The 21,064-nt window shown below is 46.2% G+C and overlaps 1 protein-coding gene across 2 annotated transcripts in view; it reads left to right on the top strand.

The window, feature by feature from the left end:
• Positions 1-15,269, top strand: part of GAB2 (GRB2 associated binding protein 2) — a 136,700-nt gene extending 121,431 nt beyond the window's left edge. Inside the window, exons 4-10 of one of the 2 annotated variants that reach the window (XM_026706875.2) lie at positions 476-1,062; positions 3,034-3,137; positions 5,328-5,607; positions 7,305-7,395; positions 10,647-10,749; positions 13,049-13,174; positions 14,167-15,269. In XM_026706875.2, the coding sequence (XP_026562660.2) occupies positions 476-1,062; positions 3,034-3,137; positions 5,328-5,607; positions 7,305-7,395; positions 10,647-10,749; positions 13,049-13,174; positions 14,167-14,310 (1,435 nt within the window). In that variant the 3' untranslated portion in view covers positions 14,311-15,269. Of the gene's footprint in view, positions 1-475; positions 1,063-3,033; positions 3,138-5,324; positions 5,608-7,304; positions 7,396-10,646; positions 10,750-13,048; positions 13,175-14,166 lie in introns of both variants that reach the window. The other variant, XM_026706874.2, reaches the window with a different exon arrangement.
• The last annotated feature ends 5,795 nt before the right edge of the window (positions 15,270-21,064 follow it).

The raw sequence follows: 21,064 nt of genomic DNA, 5'->3' as shown, positions 1-21,064 counted from the left end.
TCCCCGAAAATACAACCTACCCCGAAAGTAAGTCCTAGCTTGATTTTTACACGTGCGCCCAATATAAGCCCTATTCTCCCCCTCCTCCCCCAAAATAAGCCCTAATTAAGTTTCCATCCACTCCAGAGTGGACAGGTAAAAATTAAGCTAAGGTGGGGATGGGAAATATTTCCGGAAATCCTGGAAGTGATGAAACGGGCCCTTTTTTTGGCCTGCAAAGCCTGTAGAGGCTTCCCTCAAGCCTCTGGCAGGCCAAAAAAGGCCTCAAACAGGCCCAAAATCATCTGGGAGGCACAGTGCAGGTAAGGGGGCAGCGGGGGAATCCCACGCGCATGCGCAGGAGGCGTAGGAGTGCCACATGCACGCATTTTTTGGCACAGGAGACCCAAAAGGTTTGCCACCACTGCGCTAGACAAAATGGGCTCTCATGATCAACAGAGTAATCCTTCTTCCTCCTCTCCTTCTTTCGTTGCAGGAGCGCCAGCTTCTCTCAAGCCACCCGGTTCTTCATGAGGAGCGACCCGTCGGTTCAGAAACTGTCTCAGGAGAACGGGCATTGCGTCAACGGGCTGGGCGGGCAGCTCCACGGTTTCTACAGCTTGCCCAAACCCAACCGGCACAACTCGGAGCTCCGGGACAGCGCTTACGACTTGCCCCGAAGCTTCGGCTGCTATGCCCACACCAAATCCAGCCTCACCGGCTCCGAGACGTCGGATAGTGAGGAGGTCTACACTTTCAAGACCCCCAACAGCACCCTTTGCAAAGACTTCGGAGAACTGTCCGCTGATTCCTATGACGTGCCGGGCACCCCTCTGTCCATCTACCAGATCCCGAGGACCTTCACGCTCGACAAAAACCACAATGCCTTGGCAGTGGCAGCTTCGAGTGACGTGGTGGCGACGCCTCCCCCGAGACCTCCCAAGCCGGGGCAGGCGGAATCCCGCTGGGGCAGCCCCCAACAGCGCCTGATGGACAGTGAAGGCCTCAGCATGAGTCCAATAGTCACCACCATTCCCCGAAGGAACACCCTGCCGGCAGTGGAGAACTGCAGGTTACACCGAGGTAGCTCCATCACTGGAGGCTTTCAAGAAGAGACTGGACAGCCATTTGTCCAGAACAGTATAGGGTTTTCTGTTTGAGCAGGGGGTTGGACTAGAAAGCCTCTAAGGTCCCTTCCAACTCTGTTTCTCTGTTCTGTTCTATTTCTATTCTATTCTATTCTATTCTATTCTATATTATGTTCTGTTCTATTGTATTCTATTCTATATTCTATTCTATATTATGTTCTATTCTCTATTCTATTCTCTATTCTATTCTGTTCTATTCTATATTCTATTCTATGTTCTATTCTATTCTATATTCTATTCTATATTCTATTCTATATTCTATTCTATATTCTATTCTATTCTGTATTCTATTCTATATTTCTATTCTATTCTATATTTCTATTCTATATTCTATTCTATATTCTATTCTATATTCTATTCTATTTTACTATTCTATTCTATATTCCTATTCTATTCTATATTTCTATTCTATATTTCTATTCTATCTTCTATTCTATTCTATATTCTATTCTATTCTATATTCTATTCTATTCTAATTATTTCTATTCTAATTTCTATTCTATTCTAATTATTTCTATACTAATTATTTTTATTCTATTCTGTTCTTCTTATTATTATTACCATTCCCGATTCTGTTCCATTCCATTCCATTCCTATTCTATTCTATTCTATTCTATTCTATATATCATAAGTCAAGGGCTACCTATGCTTTATTAGTGCCATATTCTACAAATGCAAACCTTCTCTTCCTTCCTTCCTTCCTTCCTTCCTTCCTTCCTTCCTTCCTCCCTCCCTTCCTTCCTTCCTTCCTTCCTTCCTTCCATATTTTAGAAACTTGATGGGGCCAATTCCAGGCCTACTGGCACAAATGAGTTTTCTGGGCCCTTAAAAAAATATGACAATCTTATCTCCGGAGTGATGCTGTTCCATAAACGGAGGGAGTCACCACGGAGAAGGCCCTTCTTCTCAGCCCCACCAGATGGAGCTCCTTAAGAGAAAGGATACCTAACATCCCCTCCCTGCCTGCTGTGGCAGGTCGGGTAGACATTGCTGGAAAAAGAGGGTCCTTCAAAGTGTCTGGACCTGAGGCCAGATTATTTGAAGGCCCCCTTTTCCCAGTTATGTCCACCCAACACACCAGAGGAGGGAGGCAGGAAATCAGGGGTGGGGCTGATGGGGGTTTGTAGGCGTTCGGGAGATCCTCTAGGTAAGATTCTGTGCAGAACCCCCAAATCCCACTTCTGGTTGGCCCCCACCCCGCCCCGCCCCTCCCCTCCCAGGAGTCCCCACATGACCCATTTTGGAAATAGGTAAGTGCAGGGCGTGTGTGGAGGCTCAGGGAGGGTGAAAAACGGGCCTCCCGGAAGCTCGGGAAGGCCGGAAATAGGCCCGTTTCCAGCTTCCAGAGAGCCACCGGAGGCTGGGGAGGCCGTTTTTTGCCCTCCTAGAGGATTGAGGAAAGCCTCCGGAGCCCGGGGAAGGCAAAAATGCCCCCTCCCGTCCACCATGGTGCAGGAGGCCAGCTAGGCCACGCCCACCATGGCCACGCCCACCCGGCAATCAGGCAGAGAACCCTTTGCTAAAAATTTTGAAGCCCACCCCTGGAGGGAATGTTAGGTGTCCTTCTCTTAAGGTGGGCAACCCGTCACCTTGAATTGGACTATGGAGGTGAGCTACCGCTCGTTTCCCGTCAGAAGATTATTTGAGGAAGGGGCATTTTTTCCCCCCCAGCATTCCTCTTTGGTGCAGCCTCCACCTTTGTGAAGAATGGGGGAGGTGACTTTGGAGCGGTGATTCTCAGCCTTGGCAGCTTGACTGATGTGTGGACTTCAACTCCCAGAATCCCCCAGCCCGCCAGGTGTCTTCGAGTTGCTGACGTTGACCAAAGACATTGGAGTGGGCCTCGTAGAGGAACATCTCAGTTGACTTGCTCTCCTCAGGTTCACTTTCTTCCTTTTGATTCTAGCTTCTTCCTGTGAAACCTACGAGCATCCTCAGCCCAGCGTCAGTGGAGTCAGTAGCACGGGGCTATCAGCCGAGTCGGCAAATGTCGGAGCCAGTTCGTATCTGGTGAGCTTTGTGGGGCCTTCAAGAAATACCTCAAGTTGCTTGCTAGATGTCTGTGGAGATTTTCAGTCATCCACCAGGTCATGGTTGTCCCAAAGATGCTTTTTCAAAAGGCAACTGGTGTTTTTTGTTTTTCCTTGAATATGTTGGAGGAGGAGGAGGAGGAGGAGGAGGAGGAGGAGGAGGAGGACAAGGAGGGGGAAGAAAGAAGGAGAAGGAAGATGGAGAAGGAGGAGGAAAGGAGAGTGAGAGGGGCAGGGGAAGAAAGAAGGAAGGGAAGAGGAGGAAGAGGAAGAGGAGGAGGAGGAGGAGGAGAAGAAGGAGAAGAAGAAGAGAAGAAGAAGAAGAAGAAGAAGAAGAAGAGAAGAAGAAGAAGAAGAAGAAGAAGAAAGTTTTGAAAGAAAAAAACAAGAAACTCCAGTCATCATTTGAAAAAGCACCTTTGAGACCAGTTGCTTGTTAGGTCTTCTGTCAATTTTCAGAAAACCTGAAGGGCCCATTTCGGCACTTCCGGAAGGCCTGTTTTTTGGGCTCCCAAGTCTGCAGAGGCTTCCTTCAAGCCTCCGGGAGGGCGAAAACAGCCTCAAACGGACCGAAAAACAGCTGGGAGGCGCGCGCATGAGCAGTGCGGGTAAATTTGGCTGGGGCTCAAATTTGCCCACATAAATAGCTCTGCATGCCACCTGTGGCACGTGTACCATAAGTTCGCCATCAAGGCTCTAAAGCATTTGGGCCCAACGACACAGCATTGGAACTGTGGAGCAATTGTTATAATCCTGCCATTCTATTGTCCACCCAAGTGCCAAGCAAGGCAAGTCCGTTCTGCCTAGGAAAAGTGGAACATCTTTGGTTGGTGATGAAAAATGATCGGTCTTAGTGGTTGGGTAGATTTTCCTGAGAAAAGCAGTGCTGGGCTCCTGCTGGTTCAGACCGGTTCTAGTGAAACTGGCTGTTCTGACGATCATCTGGCCCTGCCCTATCTTCTCCTATATTTCCGTGTTTTTCTGCTCAGTTTATACACGCGTTCCCAGAACCGATAGTTAAACCGGTTGCAGCCCACCATTGGAGAAAGTTATTTCATAAGCTAGGGGTCTTCGGAATCTCCTTGCCTCAGTTTGATGAAGGCATCTGGAGAATCATCTCCAGAGCTTTATAGGTGGGAAGTAGTCCTTAGATATTTTGATTCTGCATGGTTCAAAGCCTCAATGTTCCTCATCAGCCTCCTAATTCAGTGGCAAAGTGAGAGGTGTAAGACAACTTGCCACGGCCAAATTGCCATTGTCAGGCTCCGAGTGCAGCAATGCTTACCTCAGAGTCCGCCATTTTGCAGGGGCTCGGTTGGGGAGGCAACCCAACAAATGCTACCGGCTGACACCGGAGTAACAATCTGCTCTGGACCGACGGGTGGGATCATACACCACGGCTTACACAGCAGATGCTGTGTGCCAAACTGTTTGGTCGATGTTTGAGCCAAGCACAGGAATCAGCTGAGGGAATGAAAGCTACGAGGAATTGTGGCTGGGGCGGGGATTGGCAGTACACATCGGGAGTACGGTGACGGGAGCGCATGGTGGGGATTATTACCCCAGGCTGGTTTGAGAGAAGAAACCAGGCAATTGGGAGGACTGGAGAGTAGGATTATGGCAAGAAGAGAATCAGATTAGAATCAGGCCGTTTCAGGAGCTCAGCTGGGTGTAGGCAGGGTTGTGGCGGTCGGTGTTATGCCGTTCTTGCCGGAGGAGAGAGTTTACTGTTTGCTGCTTGTGAAATAAACCATCATTGAACCACATTGCTAAATCCCTTCTTCGCACTGGTTAGACCGGGCCGAAGCCACGCTAGCCCGAACTTTCCTCTACACCAGGGGTCTTCAAACTTGGCAAGTTTAAGACTTTGTGGACTTCAACTCCCAGAATTCCTCCTCCAGTCATGTTAGCTCAGGAATTCTGGGAGTTGAAGTCCACAAGTCTTAAACTTGCCATGTTGGAAGACCCTTGCTCTACGCATTGAGTAGACCAGGACGGTCCTGCGGGCTGGATCCGACCACATCAAGGCTCATGAGCCTTGAGTTTGACATCCCTGGTCTAGAGTCTTAAGGACTAGAAACTTGTCTTAAACAAGCAAAGCTGAAATGGAATGGAATGTTTTCCTACATTCCTTATTCTGACTCAACTTTTATTTTTTGGTTCCCAGCAGAACAAGACTGTGGTGGCTCGCTCCCATAGCACGGACTCCGAAGACAACTACGTCCCCATGAACCCAGGTTCTTCCCTCCTGCAGAACACGGAGCGCTCCAATGACAACGGCTCCCAGCACCTCTACATCCCCATGAGCCCCGGGCCCCATCACCTGGACAGGGTGGCCCACTCCTCCGCCACCTTCCCAGCGCAGAAAGGCAGCGGCTCTCAGCCCTTGAGGCGGATGAGTGAAATCCAGCCCCCACCCATCAACCGCAACCTTAAGCCAGATCGGAAAGGTGAAGGCTGGGAGGGAGGGAGGGAGGGAGGGAGAGAGGGATGATGAAAAGAAGGATGGAGGAATGAATGGAGGGATGGATGATGAAAAGAAGGATGGAGGGGTGATGAAAAGAAGGATGGATAGATGGATAATGAAAAGAAGGATGGATGGATGGATGGATGGATGGATGGATGGATGGATGGATGGATAGATGGATGGATGATGAAAAGAAGAAAGGATGGATAGATAGATGAAAAAAGGATGGGTGCATGGATGATGGAAGAAAAGGATGTGGGGATGGATAGATGGGTGGATGCTGAAAAAATGGATGGGTGGGTGGATGGATGGATGATGAAAAAAAGGATGGATGGATGGATGGGTGATGAAAAGAGGGATGGAGGAATGATGAAAAGAGGGATGGAGGGATGAAGGGGTAGATGATGAAAAGAAGGATGGAGGGATGATGAAAAAGGATGGAGGGATGAAGGGTTAGATGATGAAAAGAAGGATAGATGGATAATGAAAAGAAGGATGGATGGATGGATGGATGGATGGATAGATGATGAAAAGAAGGAAGGATGGATAGATGATGAAAAAAGGATGGGTGCATGGATGATGGGAAAAAAGGATGTGGGGATGGATAGAAGGGTGGATGCTGAAAAAATGGATGGGTGGGTGGATGGATGGATGATGAAAAAAAGGATGGATGGATGGATGGATGATGAAAAGAGGGATGGAGGGATGATGAAAAGGATGGAGGGATGATGAAAAGAAGGATGGAGATGGATAATGAAAAGAAGGATGGATGGATGGATGGATGGATGGATAGATGATGAAAAGAAGGAAGGATGGATAGATAGATGAAAAAAGGATGGGTGCATGGATGATGGAAAAAAGGATGTGGGGATGGATAGATGGGTGGATGCTGAAAAAATGGATGGGTGGGTGGACGATAAAAAGGGATGAAGGGATGATGAAAAGGATGAAGGGATGATAAAAGAAGAATGGAGGGATGAAGGGATAGATGATGAAAAGAAGGATGGAGGGATGATGAAAAGAAGGATGGATAGATGGATAATGAAAAGAAGGATGGATGGATGGATGGATGGATGATGAAAAGAAGGAAGGATGGATAGATAGATGAAAAAAGGATGGGTGCATGGATGATGGAAAAAAAGGATGTGGGGATGGATGGATGATAAAAAGAGGGATGGAGGAATGATGAAAAGGATGGAGGGGTGATGAAAAGAAGGATGGAGGGATGAAGGGGTAGATGATGAAAAGAAGGATGGAGGGATGATGAAAAAGGATGGATAGATGGATGATAAAAAAGAATGGATAGATGGATGATGAAAAGAAGGATGGATAGATGTGGAACAAAAGGATGGGTGGATGGGGAAATGGATGGATGGATGGTTGAAGAAAAGATGACCGGAGGGATAAGTTTATGAGTGAGTGAATTAGTGGATGGATGGTGGAAGAGATGGATGGACGATTGAAGGAAGGATGGGTGGATGAGTGGATGGACGGGTGGATTCTAGAAAAATGGGCAGATTGAATGATAATGAAAAGAGGGATTGATGGATGCGGGATGAATGGATGGTTGGTTGAAGGAAGGCTGGCTGGCTGGAGGGATGGTACGATAGTTTCAATAATCTCAGCTCAATGGAGCCTTAAATAGCTCTTCAGCCTAACTATAATTCTCTTTCTCCTCAGCAAAACCAACCCCACTTGACCTCAGAGGCAATTCAGTCATCGATGAACTGCCCTTTAAATCGCCAGTCACAAAATCATGGTCTAGACCCGGGTGAGTAAAACACTGCATGGGTTTTTTAAAGAGCCAATTTGGTTTAATCATGATTACTGGAAACCAGAATACAGTGAGTTCTAGTCCCGCCTTAGGCATGAAAGTGGCTGGGCAATTTTGGGCCAATCACCTGGAGACAGTGAGTTCTAGTCCCGCCTTAGGCATGAAAGTGGCTGGGCAATTTTGGACCAATCACCTGGAGACAGTGAGTTCTAGTCCCGCCTTAGGCACAAAAAGCAGACTGAGTGGGCCAATCACTCTCTCAGCCCAAGCCACCTCACAAGGTTGTTGTTGTGGAGAAAATAGGAGGATGAAAAGGTATTTGCTATTTTCGCCAGTTTGAATTATACATACAGGGTAGTTTTTGACTTAGGACCACAGCTGCGTCCCAAATTTGCTAAGCAAGACGTTAAGTGAGTTTAGCCCCATTTTACAACCTCAGTGATTAAGGGAATCCCTGCAGTGTTAAATGAGTAACCCGGTTGTTGGCTGGGGAATTCTGGGAGTTGAAGTCCTACCCATCTTAAAGCCACCAAGGTTGAAGAACACTTCCTAAATAATTAGGAAATACATTTATGCTTTGTACGAGATCTTGACAAGCTTGAACACAGGGCGCTCTGTAACAAAATGAAATTCAAGGGTGAAAAAAGTCAGGTTCTACATTTTGGCAAGAAAACACAGTTGCCCAGGTACAGTATAGGTGGTGCCCTGCTCAATAGGAGTACCTGTGAGAGGGATCTCAGAGTCCTAGTGGACAATCGCTTAAAGATGAGCCGGCCATGTGCAGCAGCTGCCAAAAAAAGCCGACACAGTCCTAGGTTGCATAAACAGGGATTAGAATCAAGATTGCATGAAGTGTTGGTACCACTTAATAATGCCTTGGTAAGGCCACACTTGGAATCCTGCATTCAGTTTTGATCACCAATGATGTAAAAAAGAGATGTTGAGACTCTAGAAAGAGTGCAGAGAAGTGCAACAAAGAGGATTTAGGGGACTGGAGGCTAAAACATATGAAAAACAGTTGCTGGAACTGGACATGTCTAGTTTGATGAAAAGAAGGACTAGGGGAGACATGATAGGAGTCTTCCAATATCTCAGGGGCTGCCCCAAAGAAGAGGAAGGAGTCAAGTTATTCTCCAAAGCATCAGAGAAGGCAGGACAAGAAGCAATGGGTGGAAACTAATGAAGGAGAGAAGCTATTTAGAACTAAAGAGAAATTTCCTAACCGTTAGAACAATTAACCGGTGGAACAACTTTGCCTCCAGAAGTTGTGAATGCTCCAACATTGGAAGTTTTTAAAAAGATGTTGGGATAACCATTTGTCTGAAGTGGTGTAGGGTTTCCTGCCTAGGCAGGGGGTTGGACTAGAAGACCTCCAACTCTGTTATTCTATTCTAAGATACTTTGCATGGATAGTGTGAAGTTTACAGGTTGCCTAATTCTGCAACTCCTTAAACGAAGTGAAACTTTTCCTCGGATTCTGCGGCGAGGAGCAACGGCACAATTCTGGGAAGATACACAGCCGTTTAAGAATACAGGGCCAGGGTTTGCCAGATACTCCAAGGCACATTTGAGTCAAAGCACAGCCCCCTCTCTTCCCCCTAATGCTAAAATAGCCCCTGACCCTTATAATATAGTGAGCCTCACTCCCCTGGGGCTGAGCTAGCAGTCCCACCCACTAACACTTGAATGAAGCTGTCTGTTAGGCTGCAGACAATTTGTCATGCCCTAATTCAGATTATAATTCATTGTCTGAGAGGAGAAAGGATGGGTTTGTCTCTTGGTGAGGTCACCGTTGTTGAATCACCCACTGTCCACCAGCTCAGACATTGTACTAAGGCCAGAATTTGCAAACCACAGGGGTTGAATTCACACATCATCCTAAGGCAGGCCCACCCAATCCTCATATATAGCTTGGTATAAAATCGGAGGACAACCACGGTTTAAAAAGACAGAATAACAGAGTTGGAAGGGACCTTGGAGGTCTTCTAGTCCAACCCCCCTGCTCAGGCAGGGCACACTACACCATTTACCCTATATACTCTTTAAGTTTCCTCGGTTAGGCTATAGTTTACAGTTAGCTTGCTGCATTGGTAGTTCCTTGATTGTGGTATTGTTTACTTGGTTGTTAGTTTAGTGTTAATCTTGGTGTTTATCTCTGCTTACCTGGGGTATCCTTGGACCAAAATACTCGGACAACCATATTCCTGAAATGGTATGTGGTTTCCTTCTTGAACAGCAAGTTTGGACTAGCAGAGCTCCAATTTCCCTTCCGACTCTGCTATTCTGTTTATTTCCTTTTGGGTTTTATATCGTCGCTTTTGAATGGTATGTAGCTGTTGTTCATCTCAATGTGCCTGTTGATGGTCGATTTGTCTGAGTGCCAGGAATTCTCTAGCATTTTCTTGGCTTGGTCTAAGATGCTCACAGTCTCCCCGCTGAAACTATGGTTATGTCTGTCCATCTACTCCCAGCTTGGCAGATGGGATTCTGATAAGCCATGGTGGCGCTTAGAGTGGTTAGAGTGCAGTACTGCAGGCTGCTTCTGCTGACTGCCAGCTGCCTGCAATTTGGCAATTCAAATCTCCCCAGGCTCCAGGTTGACTCCGCCTTCCATCCTTCCGAGGTGGGTAAAATGAGGGCCCCAAATTGTTGGGGGGCCAGGTGCTGACTCTTTAAACAGCTTAGAGAGGGCTATGGAGCGCTGTAAAGCGGTATATAAGTCTTAAGTGCTATTCCTGAAAACCCTTTTGTGTCCTAAAGGCAGGATAAGAAGCAATGGATGGAAACTAATGAAGGAGAGAACCAACCTAGAACTAAGGAGGAATTCAACCAGTGGAACAACTTGCGTCCAGAAGTTGTGGGTGCCAACACTGATTTTTATAAGAGATTAGACAACCATTTGTCTGGAATGGTATAGAATCTCCTGAATAAGCAGGGGGTTGGACTAGAAGACCTCCAAGGTCCCTTCTGTTAGAACTTTTGTAGGACTATATATCAAATTTTTAATAGGTTATGGGCCCAGGACTAGCAAATAGGTGCAAGTTACAGCACCAGAAAGAAAACTGCAACAGGATAAAAGAAAATAGACAATAACCACAGCTACCGCAATGCTTTCATTTGCATATTTGACCACCCAGAATTCTGCTTCTAATGAGTGCAGCTGCAGTTGTTGTATAAAATATACAAAAACTGTATTCCAACACCTTCCAACTCTTGTTATCCTTGTTATCCGGATGTTCTCATTGCAGCCAGACCTTCAACTCCAACTTTTCTCAATATTGTCGTCCCACCTCAACCCAGAGCATAACCAGCACCGACTCAGGAGATAGCGAAGAAAATTATGTGGCCATGGTAAGTCTTGATAGAAGCTTCGTTCTCTTTTGGGTTTCTTCTCTCCTGCAGGGGTCGGATTCAGCCGGTTTGGACTGGTTCGGGAGAACTGGATGTTAAATTGACATCTGATTCGCCAAACCGGTAGTTGAACCGACCGGCTGGCCCCACCCACCCCGCCCCTCCCCTCCCCGGAGTCTCCACACGGCCTGTTTTGGATGCAGGTAAATGCAGGGTCCGTGGAGGGGCTCTAAGAGGGCGAAAAACAGGCCTTCCGGAAGTCCGGAAATGGGTCTGTTTCTGGCTTCCGGAAGCCCTCTGGAGCCCGGGGGAGGCCGTTTTCCTTCTCCCAGAGGCCTGAGGCAAGCCTCAGGACTCTGGGGAAGGCAAAAAAATGGCCCTCCTGGAAGTTCCCATAGGCCACGCCCACCATGGCCACACCCACCCAATCTACTGTGATGGATTGTGGTGAGAAGGTGGAGTCCTAGGAGGAAGTGGGGGAGGGAAGCGAGGAGGTAGAGGCGACTTATATCAGATATCCTGTGTGAGTGAATTCTGGGAATGGAAGTCCACAAGTGTTAAAGTTGCCCAGGACATCCTTGTTTTAAGTTTAAAGGTCATCTTCAACTTTTGACCCACAACGGAGTCCAAAATTTCGGTTGCTAAGTGAGACCGTTCTTAAGTGAGATTTTACGCCCTTTCGGTAAAGAGAATCACGGATGAGTTGTTAAAAATTAGTAACACGGTCATTAAGTGAATCTGGCTTCCCCCTTGACTTGGTTTGGCAAAAGTTCGACTCCTAGGATGCTGCAACCGTCATAAATAGGAGTCGGTTGCCAAGCGTCCAAATTTTGATGACGTCTGTGAGGATTCCGCAACGGTCAAAGGTGTAAAAAACGGTCATAATTCACTTTTTTGTAATTTTGAATGGTCCCTAAATGGAATGGTTGTAAGTTGAAGAGTGCCTGCATTTATTTCCAGAGGCTCTAAAATCTGGTTTCAAAATTTTGACACGGGTCTCAGAGGCCTGAAAACTGAATAAAAGACAAGAAAATTCTTTCCGTTGAGATTCTGTGGGCATCTGGAAGTAAACAAGGCAATAGCTTGCGTAGAGGCAGTTCTCGACTTACGACCATTTTGTTTGGGCGACTGTTCAAAGTTATTTTCAAAAGTGACTTGTCAGTTACTGAAAAAAAAGTGACAAGGGTTTTTTCACCCTTGCAATCACTCCAGCATCGACATGGTCACGAGATTAAAATTTGGATGCTTGGCCATTGGCATGTATTACATATTCATCCCATAATTTTTGTGAACTTTGACAAGCAAGATGTGATGACCCAAAGGAGTGTGGCACAACGGCAACATAGTCAGATAATCAGTAGGAATCCCTTTATTAGCTTCAACTTTGCCCCCAATGTCCTGGTTATCTTCTGGCTGGAGAAAAACTCTCCCAGGAACAGCCTTTGGCTGCAGAGAATCAAGTCTGAAACGTGGTCATCACAAACTGTAATTATAAGTCCAATCAACGCAAAATGAGGCAAATCCGGCAGGGCAAGAGAAGAAATTCCAGATGTGAAGGTTGGGAGGATGCCAAGAACACAGATAACCAAAGTCAACACAAGATAAACTCACGTTTGTTCCCAGCAGTGCGGTGTCTGGCACCGCACTCAGAATGCATCTCTTTTAAGCTCTCTTCCCAGCTCTGGCTAATGAAGGGAATCAGGGCCCTTTCCTCCCCTGTAAGCCATGCAACCCACATTGCTTCCTTCTCCTTTCCTCCATGCATATTCTAGGATGAAGAGGGGGTGGGCCTGGGTCTTCCTCTGAACCCCGTCTCCCTTGTCCTACCTCTGCCCAGCCCTTCCCCAGGTTCCTCCACAGCCAACAGAGCCACACTCCTACTCCCTGTCAGCTGTTCGTCTTCCTCCTCAGATTCAGACCCCGACAAGAGGATGACAAAACAGGGGAGCCAGATTCGTTTAACAACCATGTTACTCACTTAACAACTGCAGTGACTCACTTAACAACTGTAGTAAGGACGTTCATAAAACGGGTCGAAATTCAACTGTCTTGTTTACCAATGGTGAACGTTTTGCTCAATTATGGCCGTAAGTCGAGGATTACCTGTATACGAATGCTTCTTTTATACTTTTATGAATTTCTACACGAAGGTGCTTTTAGTCTTGGAATTAATGGGGAAGGGACCTGACCTCTTGCAGAAGCAATAGGGATCAATCTTTTATGCAGATTTTGAGCTGATTGTTAGAATGAGTGTTTTTGCTGCTGCTTGACTGATTGTTCCTAATTGCTTTAATTTTAGCAAAACCCGGTTTCTGCATCTCCCATTCCAAGTGGGAAAAGTAGCCCGGCCCAAAAGAAGAGCACCACAAGCGTCGATTACCTGGCTTTGGACTTTCAGCCAAGCTCACCTGGGCCCCACCGAAAGGTACGATCTGGATTCTGAAATCTTTTGCGCGAATCCCAAGCGCCAAACTGTAGACAAGACCTGTTGACACGGGACAACAGGGTGACGTGCAATCGAACGGAAACTCTGATCTAACGGTGAAGGCTAGAATCCAGGAAAACCAGGAGACAGCGAGTTCTAGTCCTGTCTTAGGCATGGAAGGTGATTGGGTGACTTTGGGCCAATCACCAAGTCGGAGTAAGTTCTAGTCCCACCTTAGGCACGAAAGCTGATTGGGTGATTGGTTTGGGCCAATCACCAGGAGACGGTGAGTTCTAGTCCTGCCTTAGGCACAAAAGCTGACTGGATGAGTTTGGGCCAATCACCAGGATACAGTAAGGCAGGACTGGAACTCACGGTTTCCTGGTGATTAGCCCAAGGTTACGCAGTTGGATTTCATTCCTAAGGCGGGATTAGAACTCATGTCTCCTGGTTTCTAAGCCATCACCTCAACCACTACACCAAACTAGCTCTACACGTAATTGCTTCTTACCGAAGTGGAGCATGTTTAATTAAAATGTTCATTTCACTGCATCTCCGATAACATAAATTCAGTACGATCTTTTCTAAGTTCCTCTTTCTTGTTGAAAAGGAGGTGCTGTGTTGAAGCTATAGAAATTGTTGTTGTTTTTTTAATCTCTCCTATTTCTTTATCAGTTAAATACAAAATTGAGGGGAGGGGAATCAAAAGAAAATCTTTTATTGAGAAGGTTGTACGGTATTTTGGTGTTTCGCGGCAGCCTTTTTCAAGCTTGGCAACTTTTAAGACTTGAGGACTTCAAGTCCCAGAATTCCCTTAGCCAGCATGTCTGCCTGGGGAATACTGGGAGTTGAAGTCCACGAGCCTTAAAGTTGCCAAGTTTGAAAAACATGGGGTTTACATTGCAAAGGCAAACCATGACAAGTCTGGAAAGTCCTTCCATCTTCTCTCCTCTCTTCTCTTTTTTTTTTTTTTTTTTTTTTTGTGTGGCCAGCCCTCTACGTCGTCCATTGCTTCTGACGAGAAAGTCGATTACGTGCAGGTGGACAAAGAGAAGACGCAAGCTTTGCAGAGCACGATGCAGGAATGGACCGACGTCCGGCAGTCTTCTGAACCCAACAAGACAGTGAAGCAGTAGCCAAGAGGAGACACGGTGGAGAAACCATGGAGGCTTCTAAGAATCTAGGAGAGACGATCCATTTGTCTCTCGGGCTGAACCTTCTCTTGGTCATTCTGCGGAGGCCGTTCCAGAAGACAAGAACAGAAGAAGAACATTTGGCTGAAAACTTGCAAAGCCATTTTTCAGTGATGAGGTTAGCTGCTGGCTCTGTTCTGAGGAATTAGTGAACCGACACTGGCTTCTCGTCCACCTGCCAGTATCCAAACCTTCCTCGATCCACTGTCAACCTGCAGATCTCTATTTTTGCATCCAACACCTGCCCTTTGCCAGTTTCCTGCCGTCGGTCGGAACTTTCAGCCTGATTTTGGCCTCCTGGTTCTGCCTTTTAGAGATGATGATGATGATAATAATAATAACAATAACAGCAACAATAATAATAGTAGTAATAATAATAATAACGGCCAGCTACTCATCCTAAGTGGGTTTGATTTTCAGCCGTCTCTTTACGGAGCTGTCTTAGCTGTATCACTTCACAAAAGAGCGAAGAAATCTCCAAGCGATGCCTTTATTTTCGCTCTTTATGTAAACCGCCAACATGCGAATTCCTTAAACTACGCCATGGTCCTTGAGAGGACGAGCATGTCAAGAAACAATCGCTGTTCACCGGTATAAATCAGCTTTTGAAATGCATTACTCTCAAACTGAAAATAATTCCTCGTCCGCCATCCTTCCCCCTCAACAAGAAAAAAAAAAAATCCTTCCTAATTCTTTCTGGGGAATTTTAAGAATGGGATCCTCTCTGGATGTTTTTTGCAATAGTTTCCTCTTTGTGGAATATATGATTATCGGTGTCCGAGATCTTACAATAGTTGAATCTGTGTTGGGCCGTATTTGGTACCTGGTGTGTGGTGTGTAGGACAGCATTTGATGTTGGACCCTTAGAGCGATGGTTATAAAAGCCTTGATATTTAAAAGCCCATCTACTCTGTGTTTGAAGCTGCATTTGATGCCTGGTTACCTATCTCAAAACACTCCTAATTTGAAGCAAATCTTCATTTTCAAAATAAGAACATGGGGACGCCGTGCAGGAGGTTAGCAAGCCAGCGTTCGAGACCCGAGAGCTGCTGTGGGATGGGGTTGAGCTCCTGTCCTTCGCTCCAGCTCCTGCCGGGGACATGAAAGGAGACTCCCCAACTGGGCATCTCCAGGGTGACAGTGATGTCACCGGCTAATCCTTCGAACCCAGACACGAGTGCAAAAAATAATTATAATAATCAAAATGCATTGTTGAATTTGGAGTGTCACGGTTTAAAAAGCTGACTGATTCACACAGCGCATTAATCCAGGTTCAAGTAAAGGTGTAGCAGGTGCACTTGTGTGTTATGCTAGAACACATTTTGTGTTTGCTTAGATGGGGTTGTGGTTTTTTTTTCCCCTTCTGGTTTAGGACTGAGGTGGAGGACCGTAGCACCTTCATGATTTGTGGACTTCAACTCCCAGAATTCCTGAGCCGACTGGCTCAGGAATTCTGGGAGTTGAAGTCCACATGTCGTAAAAGGGACATCGCTTCCCCCCCCAGCCCAGTTTAGGATATTGTGAATTGGGGTGTTGGGAGGATTGGGCTTCTGGCCCCGTGTGATTTGTGAATTAGATCATGATTGGGTTTGGCTTTCAGAGTATTGTGTGAATGTCGTTATAAGGCAGAGGGAAAGAGACATAGCCCTGAGCAACGGACTTCTATGTTACTATTATTCTGCAATACAGATAGTCCTCGACTTACGGCCGCAACTGAGCCCAAAATTTCCCCCTGCTTAACAATACAGTTGTCAAGTGAAGTTTGCTCCGTTTCATGACCTACCTTACCACCGTTGTTAAGTGAATCCCTCAGATTGTTAAATTAGTAATCTGGTTGTTAAGTGAATCTGGCTTCACTTGTCAGAAGGTCAAAAAAGGAGATCCCATGACCCTGTGACATTGCGAGAGTCATAAATAGGAGCCAGTTGCCAAGCGTCCGAATGTTGATCCCATGAGCGTGGGGATGCTGCAGCGGTCGTAAGTGTGAAAAATCGGTCATCGGTCACTCTGTTCCAGTGCTGTTGTAACTTCGAATGGTCCCTAAATGAATTATCGTAACTCGAGGACTGCCTGTATCATCAGCTTATCTTCTCCTAAGATCTTTGTTGTTGCTCTCTGCTAATTCCTCATCCAAGGAAGTTTCCATAAGTTCGTTTCTTCAATGCCCTAACTTCGCATCGATCTGTAAGACTCAAAATTACTTTGATATTTGCTTACTGGGTAGATTAAGATCTGTTTGGGGGCAACCGAACGCGCTCTTATCACTTGTGGCGTTGTTAAGCGTTGGAGATCTGTTGGCCATCTCATTTAGACATGCACTGTAGAGTTTGTTCAAAAAACAAACAATCCAAAATTTTGCTTTGCTTTATCGATATACACCAGGACAAACCTCAGTTCATAAGCCTACTTCCTGTTTTAGAGCTGTATCCAAAAGGATGGATGGTCCAATCCTTAAACAACCTGTGCAGGTTTAATCCAAGGTGCTTCCCCTCTTCCCCCACAGAAGTGATCTTAGGACTTCCATTCAAATGCCTTTCCTCTCGCGCACCAGCCTGTTTTTCTTTTCCGCCTCTCTCTCTTTGCAGAGTTCCGAGTTCAGGTTTCTGCTGGTTTACCAATGAAAATCCTCTGTGCCAGGTTCACACAACCTGCTGAGCTCAACTCTGACTGGCTATTTCCTGGCTCCATGAATAGTTTGGTGAGCTTTGCGAGTTCCAACAGGAAGAGGAATTCACATAGCCACCATTGAATTAACCACGGTTTGCTGGCTCGCGCAAACCTAGCCTACAGGATGGCCCTGTACTTTGTGACTGTTAAAATAATTCTACCTTGACAAAAGGATTGGTCTTAAAGTCTGCATAGCTCTCTCTGGTAATTCCACTTAGGCAAAAGGGCAGGGGTGGAATTCTACCGGTTCGGATTGGTTCGTGCAAACCGGTAGTGCCGAAGATCAGCTGTGAGGGAACCATTTTGCTCCAACGATCAGCTGTTGGGCCTGTCCGCCTGCTCTGGCTCTAATCTGTGCTTTATTTCCGGCTTTTCCAGTTCAGCTGATTTGCTGCGCATCGGCTGTTTTACACACACCCTTATAGCAGAAGGTGAGTTGTAAGCAAGCATACGTGAAAAACATACGTTTAGTACGCACAAGTGCAAAGCACTCGCTCACCAAACCGGTTGTTACACCGGTTGAATCCCACCCCTGCAAAAAGGCAGTTTCCCTCTGTTTGAATTTTGATCACATGACCATGGCTGCAACAGTCGTAAGTGTGAAACACGGTCATAACTCACATTTTCCAGTGCCGTTGTAAATTTGAGCAGTCACTAAATAAACTATTATAAATCAAGGATTAGTTGTAGAAGGTCAGGCTGATTCTGGGAGTTGAAGTCCACAAATCTTAAAGGAGCCAAGGTTAGAGAGCCCTCTACATGGTTACTTACTAAAGGTTCAATCTTTCCTCTGAGTTTCCCTCACCCTAACCCAGAGATTTTTAAACATTGTGGTGCCATCACCCCGGAAAAATAAACTTAAGTGAACTATCCTATATACCTGTGTTTCCCTGAAAATAAAACCCAGTCTCATATATATACGTATGTATGTATGTATGTATGTATGTATGTATGTATGTATGTATGTATGTATATATATACATATATATGTATGGATCTTTGGTTATTCGGGTTTTCTCCCGCGTAAAATTGGAAGTATCTAGGCGACGTTTCGATGAAGTCTCATTCATCATCTTCAGGCTTGTGTCTTCGGCTCTGTGCTTCTCATAGTAAATTACAGACACAAGCCTGAAGATGATGAATGAGACTTCATCAAAACGTCGCCTAGATACTTCCAATTTTACGCGGGAGAAAATCCGAATAACCCTGTGCGCGTCGCTCCTGGTCTCCTTTTTGCTGTCAGAGGCCTTCAGGAACTTCTTCTACTGTGGCCGGCAAGGCTTTCCTGGAGGCCTCTGCAGCCAGTAACAGAGCTCTGGATCGATCCAAAGCTTTGCTCTCACTCCAGAGGCCTTCAGGAAAACCTTGCCAGCCTTGCCGGGTGCAGAAGAAATGGGCCCGTGAGGCAGGTGTTGGGGTGTGTGAGGCCTGGCTACAACTGTCCGAAGATAAGTAGTAGGACAGCTCCACCACCACCCTATCCCCACCCTTGCTTAATTTTTAACCCGTCCACTCTGGAGGGGGCAGGATCTTAATTGGAGCTTATATTGTAAAATGTGTAAAAATCAAGCTAGGACTTACTTTCAGGGTAGGTCGTACTTTCGGGGAAACGGTTTATAAAATAAATTATTTGATTGAGGTTAGGGTTGGGCAAGAAAGAAATAGTCCAATTTTAATCATTAGGTATTACGATGCCAAATAGAACAAGCAGAGGTATTTAAAGTCCAGCTTGAGTGCTGATAAACCTCACGGACACATTCATTTCCTAGTGGTGCCTCATCCAGCTCTGATTTGGCTTAGCTTCTGACCCCCACATAAAATCAACACTGCCTTCTCCAGGACGCTGATAGAAGGGTACAACTACATAAAACACAGGTAGTCCTTTACTCACGGTCACAAGCGAGCCCAGAGTTTCCATCGCTAAACAAAAGAGTAGTTGCCTGAGTTCTGTCCCCTTCTCCAAGCTTTCTTGCCGCCATCGTTAAAGTGAATCCCTGCAATGGTGAAGCTAGTCACACGGTCGTTAAGCGAATCCTGGCTGCCCCCAAGGATTTTGCTTGTCAGGTCGTACAAAGGGGATCGCAGCACACCCTCTCCCCGGGACACTGCAACTGTCATAAATATGAGTCAGTTGCCAAGCGTCACATGACCCTGGGGACGATGCAAGTCATAAATGTGAAAAATTGTGATGTCGCTTTTTTTTCCAGTGATGTCGTTAACTACTTTTATTTTTCCCGCCAGTAATCAGAACTGGGTCGTAAGTATCTTTGGAAGGGGTCCATCATAATTTTGAATAGTCACCGTGAGGACGATGAACCAGTGAAACAACTTTCCTCCAGAAATCATGGGTGCTCCCATCACTGGAGGTTTTTAAGAAGAGAATAGACAGTCGCTTGTCAGAAATCGTATAGGTCAGTGGTGGCTAATCTTTTTGGGCTCCTGTGCCAAAAATTGTGCGTGCACTTGTGCGCTCACGTGCCAGCACTCAGAAGGCAACATGCGCCCCTCCATGCCCCTATACATGCACACACAATCCACCCCCTGCCACCCCCTAACCTGCACTGCGCCACACATCTGATTTTCAGCCAGTTTGAGGCCTTTTTCGGCCTCCCAGTGGCTTGAGGAAGGCTTCTGCAGGCTTTTCAGGCCGAAAACTTTGTTACTTCCGGTATTTCTGGAAAAACAGGAAGTAATGAAACGGGGCTAGTTTTCGGCCTGCAAAGGCTGCAGAATCCTGCAGAAGTCTTCCTCAAGCCTCTGGGAGTCCGAACAAGGCCTCAAACAGGCCGAAAATCAGCTGTGAGGCGCATGCATGTGCAGTGAAGTAAGTTTGCCTGCAGCTCACGTGCCGACACAAAGGCCTCTGCGTGCCACCTCTGGCACGCGTGCCATAGGTTCACCATCACGGGTATAGGTTCTCCTGCTTGAGCAGCGGGCTGGACTAGAAGACCTCCAAGGTCCCTTCCAGCTTTTTTTTCTATTCTATTCTACTCTCTAAGCAACTGGTCATAAGTGTAGGACTACCCTCCAGCGATGGGCACTTCTCATTCTGAAGTTTGCAGTTCTTGCAACCTCTCTTCCAATATTTGAGGGGCAACCACAGAGAAGGAAGATGATCAACCTATCTCCAAAACTTCCGTGGGCAGGACAAAAAAATAAAGGGGGGAAGATCATTAAAGAGAGAAGCAACCTAGAACTAAGGAGAAAATTTCCTAACAGCGGGAATAATTTATCCGTGGGACAACTTGCCTTCTGAAGTTGTGGGTGCTTCATCACTGGAGGCTTTTAAGAAGATTTTAGACAACCGTTTGACCAAGCTGGTATATATAAGGTCTTCTGCCTTGGATTAGAAGAGGGGTGCGTGAACTTCAACTCCCATAATCCTTCAGCCAGCATGGGACGCAACTGATGCATGGTACCTGGGGAATTATAGGAGTTGAAGTCCACACATCTTAAAGTGGTCGAAATTGGTGTAGAACAAGTAAGAGATACTCCTAATTGGATGGTTGGGCCCATCTTGAGGAAATGATCTTAAAAAAAAAAAACAACAGCTGGAGGGTGGCCATTCAAAAACATCTAACTGTCCCACTTCCATGTTACTTTGTCACCCTTGGGTCACATTAAGATGAGAGGACTTCTCCACCACAATTGGCCAGAGTAGATAAAGTTTCCCATCATTCTTCATACTCTGCAATCTCTTGACCTGTGAAGTCAGCAGATCAAAGAGTTTCATGTCTGCCCTTTTCATCCCAGCCCAGAAATGCAAAAGTTTGAGGTGTAGGTGCCTACATAGGGCCAGAGAAGATGATAGGATGCCTCAATTGAATAGGAGGTAACGTATTTGGGGTGATGAAACGTCTTCAAGAAAACCACCAAGCTCTGAGAACAACAAGGACCCTTCTCGGTTGAGTTGTTTTTTGGGGAGGCTCCATTATAGCTGAGCATCCACAGCAAAACCTGCTGTCAGGATTCTGGCCCTTAACCCCATTTAAATCATGAGTCTCGAGCCAAACTTCCAAAACTTCAAAAG

The sequence above is a fragment of the Pseudonaja textilis genome, chromosome 7 (assembly GCF_049901715.1).
Source record: "Pseudonaja textilis isolate UNSWEBS1 chromosome 7, rPseTex1.2, whole genome shotgun sequence".
Lineage (NCBI taxonomy): Eukaryota > Metazoa > Chordata > Lepidosauria > Squamata > Elapidae > Pseudonaja > Pseudonaja textilis.
The sequence above is the reverse complement of the archived record's forward strand: the minus strand, read 5'-3'. Positions and strand labels throughout refer to the sequence as shown.